General features: G+C 43.7%; 1 protein-coding gene across 1 annotated transcript; it reads right to left on the bottom strand.

Moving 5' to 3' along the window:
* Positions 1-1,091: 1,091 nt before the first annotated feature.
* FAM60A (family with sequence similarity 60, member A) lies at positions 1,092-7,712 on the bottom strand. Its single transcript, XM_010283055.1, has 5 exons — positions 7,566-7,712; positions 5,386-5,485; positions 4,287-4,413; positions 2,748-2,898; positions 1,092-1,881 (listed from the first exon to the last, which is right to left on the bottom strand). The coding sequence occupies exons 1-5, from the start codon at positions 7,691-7,693 to the stop codon at positions 1,719-1,721; spliced, it is 669 nt and encodes a 222-aa protein (XP_010281357.1). The 5' UTR covers positions 7,694-7,712; the 3' UTR covers positions 1,092-1,718.
* Positions 7,713-15,820: the final 8,108 nt, after the last annotated feature.

Raw genomic sequence — 15,820 nt, 5'->3', positions numbered from 1 at the left:
AAAGCTCTAAGCTGTAAGGCTGTGATAAATCAAAGCCCTGTTTCCCCTGATGTTCCTTCTCTCCAGAGGTTGGCTTACCCAACGGAAGGAGAGGAAAAAAAAAAAAAAAAAAAAGAAAAAGCTTTGAGGGTAGAGGCTCCTCTTAAAACCTGCATATGTTTCCCTACCTGTATTTTCATTTACTAAGCATTCCCATTTCAGGAGTGAAATTACATGGAAATCCAGTCCTAAACCCTACCCACCATAGTATTATGCCAATGACTCTCACAAAAGGAAAGCTTGTAGCAATCCACTGTAGAATATCCCAAAAGAGTAATAGTAAGAATAATCCCCCCTCCCCCCAAAAACAGAAAGAAAAAAAAGAAGAATTCCCCATTTACACAAGTTAAACCTTCATAAAAGGAAAAAGAAGCAACTGGGAGCCAAAACTGCAGCACACTTCCAGGAAGCTGCTTCCACCCTACAGGCAAAGTGGAGTTTGAAGGAGTGTCACAATGGTTTGCACACGAGTTTGTCTGGGAATCCCTGTAAGGAATACTATCTTTTGATCACGTATGCAAACAGAGCTGCCTCGATTCAGTACAGCACCATTCTTAACAGAACTTTTCACACTCAGTATTCACAAAAGCATTGATCTGGTGTTTGTTTAAACAAACAAACAAAAAAAACCAAAACCCCAACACAGAGAAGCACTGCAGAGGAAGGGTTACAAAACAGCAATTGTGAACCCAGACCCCAGGCTGCAATCAGATTACGTGCCTGGACCAGAGCCTGATTTGCTTAGCGAGGGGTTTGGTCCTGTGTCAGGTCCAAAACCAGCAGGAAGTCTGGTCTGTGGTCACATTTCAGCTGCACTGGGCCAACAGATAGCAGTTACTCAGTTTTGGCCATCATCTACACCTAACTTGGGCATCAAGATGTTTTCTTGGTCCACCTCTAATCACCAGTCGGTTACTACATGAAGCCCAGGGTGTCTGCTGCTGGGTTAAAAAAATAGTAGCCTCCTGTTTCACAATGTTCAATTCTTAGGTAAATCTTTCTCCTTAGCTAAGGAGGAGAGCTCTCCCACCCCTTCTGAAGAGCACTTTATGTTGGGGGCCTTCTTGGATAACTACAACTTGTAGTAGAGATGTCTGAAGTTTACCAGTCTGTGTCACATAGGAAGGATGAAATATTTGTTTGTGTTACATCAGTAGTATAGGGTGAGATCTCCACACCTTTAAAAAAAAATATATATTTATATAACTAGAGAGGTGACTTACAACATTTCTATGTATTAGTTCATCTTATTGACTAAGAATGAAGTATTTTCTTGGGGATTTAAGGGAGGTTACCAACCAACTTAAAAAAAAAAAAAAGCCTTACAACCACTGCTTCTTTCGATACAGAAACATGAACTACATATACCTTAATATACAAAACCCCATCCTCATATTCACTTGTGAAGCGAGGATGGGGAAGGGGGGAAGATTAGACAACCTTGCAGCAGCATTCAGCTTTGCTAAGTGTTCCATAGCATCTTAAATATTATGTACAGTCTTTCTGAAAGGATACAAACTGGCTTCAGAGTTTGTGGAATTGTAGCAGTAAAACCCAAAAGAGTTCTAGGGAATAGTCTTTTGGCAGCATAGCAGGTGTCCAAAGTGAACGGTCACTTTTCTAGTATTTTTCCAGAGAATAAGAGTATCTGTATAACCTTCTGCAGCTATCCAGGGAAGTCACCACTCCTCTTGGGTGGAGATTGCTGGAGATTGTGGTCCTTCTTGTTCTGGCTTTTCAGTGGCAGACTTTTTATTGCTACAGCAAGGTTTGAAGAGATGAGTGTCTATGAGGACTTCCCCAAAACGCCCTTTGTAAATAATTCCACAACAGACCTTTTGCCTGGAGGAAATGGCAGGGAGAGAAACAGATAGTTTGTGTGTTTAGAATAGACAGAATTTACAGAAATGCAAACAATCAGTTTGACCCAAGACACTGCTTTTTGGAGCCTCCAGCTCAGAGGACAGGAGGGAAAAGACTGCTCAGAAAGAGGAAACAAGTCAATCCACAACACTACTTTGGGGTTGAAAAAAGATAAAAAGAAGAAAAAAGAAAACAAAAAAACAACCCCATGTCTATGCAAAACTAGTCTCCTATTTTGCCTCCCAGAGAAGTTTCAGATATGCAACTATCTGGCCTGAACTAACCTTGACTAGGATGCACTTGCAAACACTATTTGAGAGGAGGCAGCAAAGTCGCAATAATTTCAACAGAGCAATTAGATAAACAAGGGAATACTGTGTCACAACAGACAATAAAAGATAACAAGCTCATCAGCTCCCAGAAAATTTTGTGGTTTTCCTCCTACTCCAGATTTTTTTTTTTTTTAATGACTACCATCACAGGTCACCATCACAGGTCAACCAAATCAAATGCTATGTTTTGCTGGCAAGCCGAGTGCAGCGTTGTACTTGGTAACATATCACGTCTACAGAGCACAGTTTTAAGACAAGAGAACGACACTCAGATATATTATCTGTTACTTCCAAAAACGTAAAAATATTTTCCAGCAACTGTATTAGTATTTAGAGGAAGGAGATGGGGGAAAACATGGCATTTCTTTCCAAAGACAGACAGATGTTGTATAATACTCTGTGACTTAAAACAAATTAAGTTCAGCAGCAGCAAATTCCTGAAGAAGCAGAATCAAGCACTGTATGCTAAGTGAACTGTTATCTGCACAGAGTGTGCGTTCTGTTGCTTTTTACCTTTTCCAGTACGTGAGATCTAAAAAGGAGAAAACTGGTGTTCTGCTTGACCCAGCACTCATCTCTGTGTCAGAGCCATCATCAGACTGGTTACTGTAACAGGGCGACTGAGCTGGGGAAGCACTCGAAGTGGTGCTGTGGGCATCAGAATCTGCAGGGGAAAGAATAAATGTGAGAATCGGGACATGCATCCGACAACTTACCCTCTTCCTGACTTGTAAAAAGGTCACATGTGGATTGGGAAGAGAGACACAGACTTTTTTTAATTCACAAGAAAAACCTAACAACGACAACGCATTTTTCACTTGCCCCTGCTGACTTCAATAGAGACTATCTGTCAGCATTTGGGAAACAGACCTTGGAACTGGAGAGGGTCCTTGTACACAAGGGACTGGAAAGAGGTTCAGGATCAGGCTTCAGTTCCTGGCTTTCAAACATAGGCCATGCTTTGGACAAGATCCTAGCCCCAACTCTGGAATCACTGGAAGATCCTCGAAGACGATGCGGATCTGTGCCTCAGACCTAGTACTTTCTATCTCACTGTAAATCTCCTTTCTTATGCAACCAATTAAAGTCTTGCAAAGCAATTCTCATTAGTGCAGTGGGTTAGGCATTACTGAGCTTTTGCTGGATTGAGACTATGAACTATGGACTCAATGCAGACGCACACCTTAACAGAGGCTTTACTAGCCTACCTGTTAGTTACCATCTCTAGCACCTCAGTAACACAATTAGATTAACTATAGCCTGTTGAATGAGGAGATACAAGCTCTTTGGGTCAGTGCCTTTAATGATTCTTTGGTGAGCTTTTCCTTCAGGACAGGTAGGATAATTCAAAGAGAGAGAAGACCAAGTCAGCAACAGTTAAAAAGCTGGAAGGTTTGCTTTAGAGGAAAAGCTAAAGTACTGACATATATTTTGAGCATAACTGGCAGATGGCTGTGTTGAAAAACTATGATCCAAATCTCTTTGAAGAGTTTAAGTGCTAGTGGAAACAAATCACTTGAGACCAGCAGAGGAAGGAGTAAGGAAACTATACAGAGGAAACATGGTAGGAATTGGGGGGGCAGGGGGGAAAATCTAGGCTGAACAGAAAGCCTGTGTTGAAAACACGTATGGAAGAAAAAGACTGACAGCGATACCAACAGAACAACGTTGCTTGGGAAAAGAGAGCTGAAAATGGCCACAGCGCATTACGGAGCGCAGGGGGAAACCTCTTCCAACTTCAGCGAGGGTCTCGCCCAAGAAGTTCTTTCTAGAGACATGTCATCTAAGCATGGGACACAAGCTGGCTACACTTTCAAGCCAGGCTCCCCACTCCCCCACCTCTGTCTCGCAGCCCACCCTGCACACAAGCTCTTCCTCCTCACTCAACCCCCTTCCCAAGACCTCGGAGGATGAGAAGTTGTGAAAACAGGGAGCGCCCAAATGTGTGAGCATGCAATTGAATCTAGATGGTGATTCAGCCTGGCCAGTTAACAGTAAGCTATGTTAGCAGAGGCCAAAGTTTATTGCCCAAATCTCTTTGGATCCACTTACTGTGCCGCTTGAATTCCTTTTGCAGTTTGCTGATTTGATTGCTCTTTATTCTGCTCCCAGACAGAGTTTTCATTTTCTTTGGTTTCAATGTTGTTTTAAGACTGGGTCCAGCCCTGGCATCTACCACCTAGAACACAGAAAATGCATGCATAATACTTCTGCATCATGCCCAGATACTGCCCTAGTCCAGGTATCTGTACTGACTTAGCTGAAGGTGTTCAAGGCCAACTGTGTTAAACCAAGGCAGTTCTGTGCACCAACACTCTTACATTTCATTTAAATCTAGTTTGTGAGAGGCTGAGTGTGTAGGAAAATGCAAACTTGTTTAAAAAGCACATTCAGTTCAACTTTTGCTTTCTTCCTATTTTTGACAAATTCAGTTTAGTAGACAACAGTTAAACGTTTAAGACAATACAGGTTCAGTTAAGAGTGTCTGCCAAGCATTTGCCCTGGAGTTTTTCTTAAAAATCATCAGTTTAACTTCTGAATAAAGCTAGTAGTAGTAATAACCATAGTTCTGGCTCCCACTACCATCAAGGCTTCCTGAATAAAGATTATAACACACACAAAGAATCCTGATCATCTTCCCTGCCCTAGGCCCAAGCTGAATTAGATGTATCAAAACAGAATATATGAGTAGGAATAGCTGCGAGATATTAGTCATTGTAATTATCTGACTAAACGACATTGATTTATGTGTTGCTTGAGCGAGTCACCTTGCTTGTTCAAACTATTTAAAAAAAAAAAAAAGAAGAGACACCAATTTTGGATAAAGGCCAAATTTGAAATGTTTTGAGTGTCATAAGAGACTTTTGGACAAAGTTATGAGCTTGTGAAAACAAGGAATTACAAGGTAAGTTAGTCTGTGACTCCATCCCAGGCTCGTATAACCACCATTTGCACGTACGCCAAACGAAGAGAGGCAAGAGCCATGTAACAGAAAATACTCCAGGAAGGATTGAGAGATGCTGAGGGTGGGAAGGGAAAGTGTGGGGGAAATAGCAAACCCCAAATCCTTGCCAGCACCTCCCCTCTCTAGCAGGATGGGCTAAGGCAGAGATGAGTTAGCTTTGGGGTGGAGGAGAAATAAATGACTAACATGATTCCAGTTTTTTTTGGATCCTGCTGGCAATTTTTTCCATCTTTTCACCAAAAGGACACAGGCATTGCAAATATCTCCTGAGCGGGCCTCATGAAGCCTGGTAAAAACAAAAGCAAAAATCACTTGACAACAGTTAATAAAAGCACCCCCCACTCGATAACAGCAAGAAACATAAAAATTGACGGAAAAGAAGGGTTCTCAAGTTCTGTTTGTCAGGCATTTATAATTCATCTCGCATGCTCAAACATTGACATTTAAAGACCAGGTCTCACTTTCAGAAAGCACTCTTCCACATAGAAAAAGGTGGTGTAATCTGCCTCCAGAGGGGCACTGAGAACAACAGTTCCATCATCTTCAGTTGGTTGTATTGTGTTTTTAAAAAAAAAAAAAAAAACAAACCACAAACAACAAAACTCCGAACAAACAACCCAAACACAACACACAGTTCCAGTGAGTTGGTTGGTTTGATTGGAGAATGTATTCATATTCCTTGAATGTACATTTGGGAACAGACTTCAGAGATCCCACAAAAGCTTATTCAGCACGTAACTTTCTCACAGAGCTTCAGGGATGAGTAACAACCACCACCTAACACACTCCTGCATAAGCACAGGATAAAGTTTCAGAAACAGCATTCACTGGAACGACAGCAATACTTGCTCCCTTTAATGAGCTTTCTTCAGAAATCATCTCTACTGCTAATCCACGCTAAAAGAAATATAAAGGGGATACACTGTAGAATTTTTCAGCTATGTAAAGGGGAAGACTTTGAAGCATTTATAGATGAACAGAGCAGGCTCAGCTAAGCCATTATTTGCTCAGTGTTAAGACTGCATTTTTACCTTGGCAAACATATTTCAGATAGCACAAGACCAAAGGCCCTGGCATACTGCAAGATTCTTTACTGTAGTTAACAAAACAAAACAAAAGATTGCAACGGGCCTTCACACAGTCTTTCCACTGCCAAGGACAGTAGCCAAGAAATATGATGAGGAAAAGTGTCAGCACCAGATTTATGTACAAAAATCCATGGTAAATACAAAGCACTCTAAAGGTTTGGTTTTGTCCTTTTGACACCTGAAAGGAGTGTTTCTAGAAAAAGGGGAGGAGAGGGAAACATTTCTAAAGATTGCAAAGATTTACACATATGAAGTTAAGCACTTGAGACAAGACCAGCAATACATATAGTTTTTAATATGATGCATGAAATTCCCACTCAGGCCTAAGGTTTTGATGAGAGGTAATCCAACAAGACTGGAAAGAAAAAGCAGAAAATATCTATTGACAACAGACTTCTTTCCAGGGGAAATAATTTCATGGAAAACTACAGCATAAACTGGAGAGATTCTTATTGCCTCTGAAAATAAATTCAAAATAAACAAAACAAAAAATAGTTACAAGCTATCACAGAAGAATTTCCTTTGCTGACAATTCATGGACACAAATTTAGATAGAATTTCAAACTTCTTGGGAAGTATTTCAAAAAAGTTACAAGATCCCAGCAGCTGGTACAAGAAATCATGTGTATTTATAGTTTTGCTTACCAATGCTTTCAAGTAATATTATGTGCAACATTACCTAACTGGAAAGCTAATTACTAGATGCTCACTTTCCATCAGAATGGGTCTCCCGTAGGAAGTTTCAATAACATCTTGATATGCCCTATTTGAAGAAAGGCACCAGTACCTGAAAGAAGGTACCGTGCATAAAACCCGCAGGAACTGCTAAATATTTACCCATCAAGTTTTGTTTAACGTTCTTGAATCTTCAGAGCCACAGAAAACCTCCACCCACCTGTGCTGTTTACCATCCCGCATGGGAAGTTACACCTCTAAGGAACACGTGCGAAACGCACGGTCTGAGAGGGCTCCAAGCCCCAGCGCGTGCCGCGAGGTGGGAGAGGCACAAGCCTGACCCTTCGCTGCTATGAGCTACAGCAGCTTGCCACTGGCGGCAACAGCAGACAGACAACCAAACGGTCCCGTACGCAGCGGCAGAGGATCCAGCCCCTCCTGGCCCAGCCAGGAAAGTTGTGAGGAAGCTGAAGCCAGCCTTCTACCCACCTCCGCTAACCTTATCTTTCAGTCTCTCAGAGCAAGAGGGACAGCACGTCAGGTTCGTGGCCCCGAGAGCAACACCATGACTGACCACAATGTTGACTAAAGAAAGAATCTTACCCAAAACAATTCTGGAAATCCTTTTCATAACGTTTGCTGTCAGTGAAACGAGAACTGGAAGACTTAGCTCTGCAAATACAGCAGCCCTCTATACTCCGATACATCTTCGGTTTGTGAAAGCCAAACATCTTTTCCTCCCAGCTGTAGCCTGTGAAAACAAACAGGAACTGGTGTTACTTATCACTGTTTGATACTGAAAGGAAAACCTGGGCAATTCACCAGGCAAATCAAAAGTAAATTACAATTCAGGATGGGAAACTGATAGATTAGGCCATAGCTCTATCCTGCATTGCCCCAGAGGAGCAGAAGCACCTAGAATGCACTTTCTTATTTAAAAAAAAAAAAATTAACAACACCTGGAATATTAAGCAATACCCATCAGGACACATGACAAGCTCATTTACTGCACAATTCTACTCTAAGGGCACATCTACAACAGCACAACCCAGAGGCGTGAGTGCAGCTGACTTGGCTAATGAAAGCCAAGCTAATGAATGCCACACAGCATGTGGCAAAACAGGCTGCAGGACAGGCTGTGTGAGCCTGCCCCAGCCCCTGGATAAGTAGTTGGCAGCTGAACCCTGGGTCACTGGAACTACCTCATCGTCACTGGTGTTTCTTGGAAACATCCCTGCCAAACTTTGTTGAAAGTGAGTAGGAGTCATTTTAAATGAGCTGCAGTCATACCTCTAGGCTGTAGGGCAGACATACCTGAAAAGCCACTCTAAAAACAGCCGGGTGGAGTCCCTCAATAGGGCCATGTCTGCACTGCGGGACCCGGGAGCACTTCTTGGCTCTCAGGCCTGGCTGAGCATCCCAGCCACGTCCCAGCTCCGTGTCAGCACAGGCTCAGTGCTCGCCCTCCCCGCCCTGCTTCCCTGGGAAGGAAACCCAGCTAGAAAAGGGCCGGGGAGCAGGACCCGGGGGTGCATTTCAGCCTGCACCTACCACACATCCCAGCCACCGCCAACGATGCCAGAGCAAAAGGTAGCCCATTTACAGGGAAGTTGTTTCTTCTTAACCACCAGCTCTGCAAGCTCAGCACGCACTCCAAAAGGCAAAAGCCACGCTGCTCTTGCAGGTCTGCCTATCCTTCGCAGTATGGCTGGGCTGGGATTTAGCTCTCGGAGCCGGTAACGTACCGTGGAGGCCGTTTCCAGGCAGAAACCTTTAAAGTTAGTTGCAAGTCGATTTACTGCAGTCACCATGACAAACACCCCTTCAACACATGATGTCCCCACCACCAAATCAAGTTGTGTCCTGGCACCGGTCATTCCCCAGTGCAGACTGGTGTTAGGCACAGTCTGACACGGCATGAGAAGCTGTCAGAGCAAAACAGAGCTCTCACGGCGCTTCAAAAAACCAAACCAACAACTGAGCAAAGCCGGTGCTTTCCTGGCACTGGGCATGGACACACAGCAAGTCCTCACAGGTCGCACAGCATCGGTCTTGTAACACAGGTGGGGACCGTTCCAAGAGGTTCTCTTTTAAACAGACCATGGTGCAAGGTTTGCCTCAACCCTCTGCTGCAGGGAGCGAGCAGCCACCTCTGCTGCTTCGTATCACACGCTGAGGGAAGGGAAAGGCCACTGGCTGCAGAAAGCTCCACGAGAGCAGGTTTCCCACTGCTGAGAACTTCTGCCTTTAAAAAAATTAAAATTAGACAGAGCCATGCCAATAACACAAGACTTCCCCCTCTTCCCTTAACGAAAGGCCAAGTCGTTATATTCTTGTAGAAGCTAACAGAAAACTACCTCTCCTCCCCACAAACTCTACTGAAAGACCCAGTAGCTCAGGCAGGACTTTTGGGAGAGCAACATCTCCATCACTTTGTGGGCAAGTCTGGTGAGAGGGAATTCTCTCAGTCACCTTCCTCTCAGTCCCGAGGGACTGCCAAGTCCCAGCAACCCAACTTGGCTTACTGGTGAATGTGTGTGGCACAGGGATCTGTCCCCAGACCTTCCACCTGCAGGAAGGTAAGGGACATAATTCTAATATCCTCCAGAGGACCGAGAAAATTAACCTGAAACCTTCAGTCTATAGCACCTAGACTTGCTTTATCATTACAGCAATAAAATAATTTAAAAAGAATCTCTGGACGAGGTCGAAAGTATGCTTTCACAAAACAACCATACCAAGCATCGTGCTTACCTTGCTGATGGACAGAGATTACGTGTGAGGGGAAAAAGATCCTGTGCATTTTTGCAGGACCACAACAAACGCTAGTGAACCAACCACCCAGGCCTAGTCACAGTCCTCCACACAGAGGTAAAAATAAAACCTCCCCACCCCAGAGGGGAAGATCACAAGGCAGCACTGCAAAAATAAACGCACAAGGTTCCCAGGCTCCCAGAGCAACAGAAAAGTGAAAGTTTTATCTAACATTGTTAGTTAATGCCCATATCTAGCTGAAAGTGTACATGTTTACATTTCAGTCTAGCATATTATAATACAAGACCACTTGGTGCCCACTTGGGTTGTGTCTCCTTGCAATAACTACTGCACAAACATGTAGAAAGACAAGTAAACTCTCCAAAAAGCTCGTCTTGACCAAACCCTTGCAGAGCCTGTTGACAGCAAGGGACTTGTTAAGAGAGAGATGGAGGGGATAGGTCTTTCCTTCCCTCCTGTCCCAACTCACGCTGTTTGCCACAGGCTTGAAGTGCTGTATTCCTTTCTTCTTCACACACATCTACAGCACAAGCAGCTCATCACAAGGAGCTGGGTTCTCACAAGGATGATTTGTGCAAATATCCAGCAAAATCACCCTGAACGTTGCCAGGCTGCTTAGGAGGCTCATTGCTGCCTGTGTTAGCACAGCATTGGCCTGAAGGCCAGGAGCAGCTGTAGTAAGTCAAAGTAAGTATCCAACTAGTGATCTGCTGAATGGGTTTGCTGAGGGATGCCTAGACTCAGAACTACTCTCTGCTTCTGCTTTAGGTGTGTTTTCAGGTACACTTAGCAAATGAACTTGAACGCACAGTCAAACTGGGTTAGTATCCCTGGACTGTCAAGACAAACAACAGAGTGTTCTAGGCAAACACTCACAGTATGTATTTTGTTTCTTAGCATCCGATGTGCTCCTTCAGGAGACAGTCTCTTGAGGATGCTGTGTTTAACAAGCCTCTGGAGATCCAACACCATGCTCACACCTGGGAATTTCCAACTACAAACAGCAATTTTAGATTTTCGTTGACTACCCCAGCGTTAAGTCCGTGGTCTGATGTTTTTCTTTAGAAAGTCAAAGACTAACTGCAGACACAAAACTTAGGCAGCAAGAACATCTTGGTTGTTACAGAGCAAGACACAGAACTGATCTCAACAATCTGATTTACTTTTTAACCTGGTTTCTCCCAAAAATCCAGATGCTGATGAGATGATCTCTGTCACCCGCTGCTATTTATAATACAGTAGAACAAGATGCGTATTTTACAATTTATGTTCTGGCAAAGGCTGGCATCAGACACACATATTCTCAAAGTACCTTGTTTTGCATCGTTGCTGCCATTCTCACAGGAGCAGCCTTTCAACACCATCTTTCAATAGAAGGGAAGCTAGTGCCATCTGTTTCCCACTTGATGAATGGTCAGCAACAGTATTACCATATATCACGCCTGAATGGGGAAGAGCTAGTAACAAAACCACAAGTAAAACAGATTTCTCTGACAACTGCATCGAAGTGCAGTTATAAATGGAAGGCGTCAGTCCAGTTACACATTTAATCCTAAACAGTTGCCATTTGACCATTATACACTAAATATTCTGTCAGCTGGAGAGCTTAATGGCTAACGTAGAAGCATTTGAGTCTAGAAGTGCTTATCAGCACTACTAAACTTAAAGCGCTCTGTCTCAGCTACCATTCTAAACCATAACTGCGTGACTAGTGCTGGAGTTGACACTACGTTTCTATAGACTTAAGTGTACTTATGAAGTACACATGACTGTTCCCTTTAAAAAGTTTAGCTTGAAAGCTCTGCAATTTGGATCTCAAAGTAGAACCAGGGAGTTAAGATTGACAGCTACCATAACACCCACATCTTAGCTGTGGAAGTTTAATCGTGTGAAATTTGGGACAGATAAAAAGATGGCAAGTAGGAATGAAGCAACTTCCACAGAAGTTAAAAAGCATTACACAAGACAATTCTGCCAAATTTAAGCATGATCTTAATGTTATTTAAACATGTTATGATTTGCCAAATTTAAGCATGTTATTAAAATATATGACGCCTTTTAAATCAGCAGTTGCACAGAGGTGAAAAGGACAGCTCACCAGCAAAGAATCCGAAATCCTAGTGGAGTGTATTTGTGATTCTGTAGAAATGGAGATTTACCTGTACTAGTAGGGGAGCAGTACTCCCCCAAGTCAGGCGAGAAGCAGTCGTCCTCCTCTTCCTCCCTGGTCTCCCTGCAAAAGGCGAAGTTGCTATTCCCCCAAGTTCTGCTTTAGCAACTTGAATGGACTCAAAAGACTGCAGGAAAAAAGCTCTGTCCACCCCTCTGCCCTCTCACTTTTGGAAAAGCAGCATCAAAAATAGAGATTTGGCTTGAAAAAAAATTTGGAGGTTTTTTTTTTTGGAAGAACAGTAAAGTAGGCGAGAAATAAGAAACACACACCCTGCTTATTACATTTGTAAAGGGCGAAGGGCTGGTACAAAGCAGCATGCATCACCCGTGTGTGAAAATGGTTTTGTGCTTTCGTTACCTGTCGGGACTAGAATTCGGTGCTTAGTTTTCTTTGCAAAATTTAATTTGATGATCTAAATTAAAAGGAGGTATTGCTTCAGATGCTCATTAAGTTTTCGAGCTAGGGAAGAACTTCTGAACTCTTTTAGATTTTAAAATAAGAAAAGCTGAGCCACTTTCATTTGCCTTTCCAGATTCCTTCTGCATTCTTTCTGATCACCCAAGAAGAATGAAAACCTTTTATAATAGAAAGGAAGGAATTCCTAGAAGGCAGGCATGTCTCCCTTTGTAACACAATTATCAGGCCACTCGGAAGGAACATGCTCACCTGCAAAGCTGAAAGAGAAACATTCCCTGGGGTTATGGGAGAGCAGAGGGATGCCAGTCCAACTACTCAATACCTTCCCCTCTTCCCATCTCCTCACTCTGACCCTGGAGCATTCACCCTTTGTGCAACCCAAAACTGCCATTACATGGTCAGAGAGGAGGAGAACCCCTGCAAATAATTTGATTTCCCCTTCTGTGTACAAAACAGCCTTGGCACAGCCTCCCTGAAGTCGAGCTACAGAAAAATACGATCTAGCCTACATATGTTGATGCAGCTGGTTCCTGTCAGTAAAAATCTCACAATGCTCATCTCTACAACATTTCACTGGAACTAAGAAACAGAGCCAAAATGGTACAATTTTTTTCTTTTAAAGGGAAAGAAACAAGTGCCGTAATATAGAAAGAGTATACGTGCTCTGGCTTTTACATCTGCAAGTGCATACACCCAGGCACATGCACACGCATGAAAAATGCTTCCAGAGCTGTCTACGGCGCCAGAAGCAGAGTTGCTTGTCTTGCTAATAAATTCTTGGGCCTGTCCCTCTGCTGAAATAAACTGCAGTACCTCTACTGAAAGTCAGCTGTAGGACAGAGAATCATACATCAACGGAGGAGCTGATCTATATCAGAGACTTAATGTAAACATACCTCCCCCCGGAGTTTACATGCTGCAAAAAGAAACGTTGGAATAGAAGCTAAAATTGGACCCCAAAAAACCATATTCTAGCATGCCCAAAGCCAGAATTCTCCAAGGAAGTAAGAGATCAAGCTAATTGGAATCATCTGAAAATGCAACTTCAGTATTTGCAAAAACATGTTTGCACTGTCATCTGTCCTTGCAGCTCAAAACAGAGTGACTAATTTCCAACTCCATGACCTTAGAATTGTACACTCTTCTGGTCACCTATATCCTCAGATTTTCCTTCCACTTCTCTTCCTCTCTCCACCCAAACCAAGGCTACTTGGAGGAAAGCTCTATTTGGCCACTACGGCCCAGGCATATCTGAATGAAATGGCACCCTGTGGAGTTTTCACTCGATGAGCCGAGCAAAACCAGTAAAAGGTTAAAACTACATCTTCAGGAATCTTTCCGCTGCCAAGATAAGTAACTCACACTTTTGCTGGTAGTCATCTGCAGCTACCGTTGTGCACTCAGTGCTGCAGTGAAATCTCAGCACACCAGATGCAACTGGCAGCAACTACCGAAAATGTATCAAAAATCAAACTGGACATTTCTTTCCCATGTTTGAGCCTCCACAGCATCCTGGCTGGGTCACACACAAGCTGTTCTGAGTGAAGCTTTCAGAAGTAGTCAAGTCACAAAGGAGCCTACTTACCCGCTGATCTTCAGTGGGAAATAAATACCTAACCCAGTTAGCCAAGAGAAGTGAAAGGCTAAGCCACTTGGGTGTTCCTCTACCATGCGGTTAGTGCTCCAGAAGGGACAGGCCAAAGCATGAAAACAGTAATCAGTAAGATCTGCATGGGGGGGAGAAATCCCAAACCTGTCCCACCTGCAGATATTCCATCTTGAAAAGAGGACTTTCCTCCTCCCCCCCTTCTATTTGCATAACACCATGCTCAGCCTGCAAGGAAAACCTGGGATGTTCTCAAGCAAGTGCTGAAGTTCAGTCTGCGATGCTTATCTCTGTACAGTCACTGCGGCTGTTATGATGCTGTTTGCAACCACCTGCTACTGAAAAAGCATCACAGACACTTGAGATCATAAGACACTGAACAGTTTTGGTTTGGGGTTGTTTGTTTGTTTTAAAGAGGGTAACATACCTGATGAGGACTCCAACAGAAGTAGTAGTATTTATTTGGCAGAATAGCTGAAGTGACTTCACTAAAAAGGACACATTTCCTTGTGCTTAAGTAATATTACTGGGCATTTCACTTGGACTTTGGACTGAGCACGTTCTACAGAAATGCAAAGGATTGAGTCATGAAATGGAGTCCCACCCATGCACTATGCTTAACCACTCAGTTTTCAAGCCCCAGCTCACTGGCTTCTTCTTTCTGTTAAAAAGCAAGTGCTATAAGGGATACCAGCCCGAAGGAGAAGTTGGTTGTCATGCAGGACTGTGCGTGCAGTTGGTCTCGTTATGAGAGGTACAAAGCATCAGGTGTTAAGAATCGATGCAAAGCAGAGTTTGGTGACACAGGAAGAGCTGTTCAGCATGAGTAAGACAACAAACCATCACAGTTTTCATGTTCTTTACTGTCAACCTGGGTGAATTTATCAGCTCTTTTAACATCTTCTTCTACTAAGAAGTCAGTTATGTTTTTCTTTTTAAAGGAAAGACTGCAAACATAGCCAATCAGCTCCTCTTTGAGAATCTCCCGGGCTGGGAGAGAAGTGAGGAGGAATTTTTCCCAGAGGCTCTGGCACTCAATCCCACCTACTTTCAGTGGGAGCTGGATGTTGCATGCCTGTGGGTGTGTTTGAAAATCCCACGACTTGTTACTGGCTGATTCTCTACCACAGACCAGAGATCCCAAGAAACCTGGAATTTACCCGGGTGCCAGAGGACTTCAGTGTCCACTGGCATCAGCAGAAAGGCCTCCAGTTCACTGTCTGCCCCTGTGCTGTAGAGTTCATGCAATCTTTCCCTCTTTCTTTAAAACAAACATCACCACCTGTAAGCTACCCAGTGAATCTGGCTATGAGCAGCAGGGAAGAAGGGGGTTTCCGCAGCACACGCCTGACAGAAACAGGCTCACCTTTGGAAGCAAGCACACAGTAGTAAAGGGGTTTGCTGAGGAACCATCGCCCTCCTGGCTTGCCTTGTAAAAGGGGTAAAAGGGATGTCTCCATGGCTGTCAACCTACCAGCTTCCACCAGCGCTAAATTAAAATTTTAAATAAAAATTTGAAAAAAAAAAAAAAAGAGCATTACAGTTAGGCTGTGCTCAAGTATGTTCCTCAGCCTCCACCATAAATGCGATGCTATTGAAGTTCTGGACTCAATTCGTGACACTGGGCCTTCTCCTCTCCCCACCCGCAGGGGGACGGTGGTGGGGGTCCCTGCCTTCAGCCTGGCCAAGGGACGTGGCCTTTAGGCGCACAGCAGCGGGCTGAGGGGTGACATCCTGCACCAGCTGCCTACAGAACGCCAGCACCAGGGCGCAGCTCCAAACTTTTTCACAACGGTAATGATTATCGAATAATTCGGGTCCAAAGGACTGCCTGTCAGCAGACTGGCAGTCTGACGGGGATAAGGCTCTTTGTAGGATGAGCCGAGG

Source organism: Phaethon lepturus, unplaced genomic scaffold (genome assembly GCF_000687285.1).
Source record: "Phaethon lepturus isolate BGI_N335 unplaced genomic scaffold, ASM68728v1 scaffold47282, whole genome shotgun sequence".
Lineage (NCBI taxonomy): Eukaryota > Metazoa > Chordata > Aves > Phaethontiformes > Phaethontidae > Phaethon > Phaethon lepturus.
Note: the sequence above shows the minus strand (reverse complement) of the source record. Positions and strands in the feature narration are given on the sequence as shown.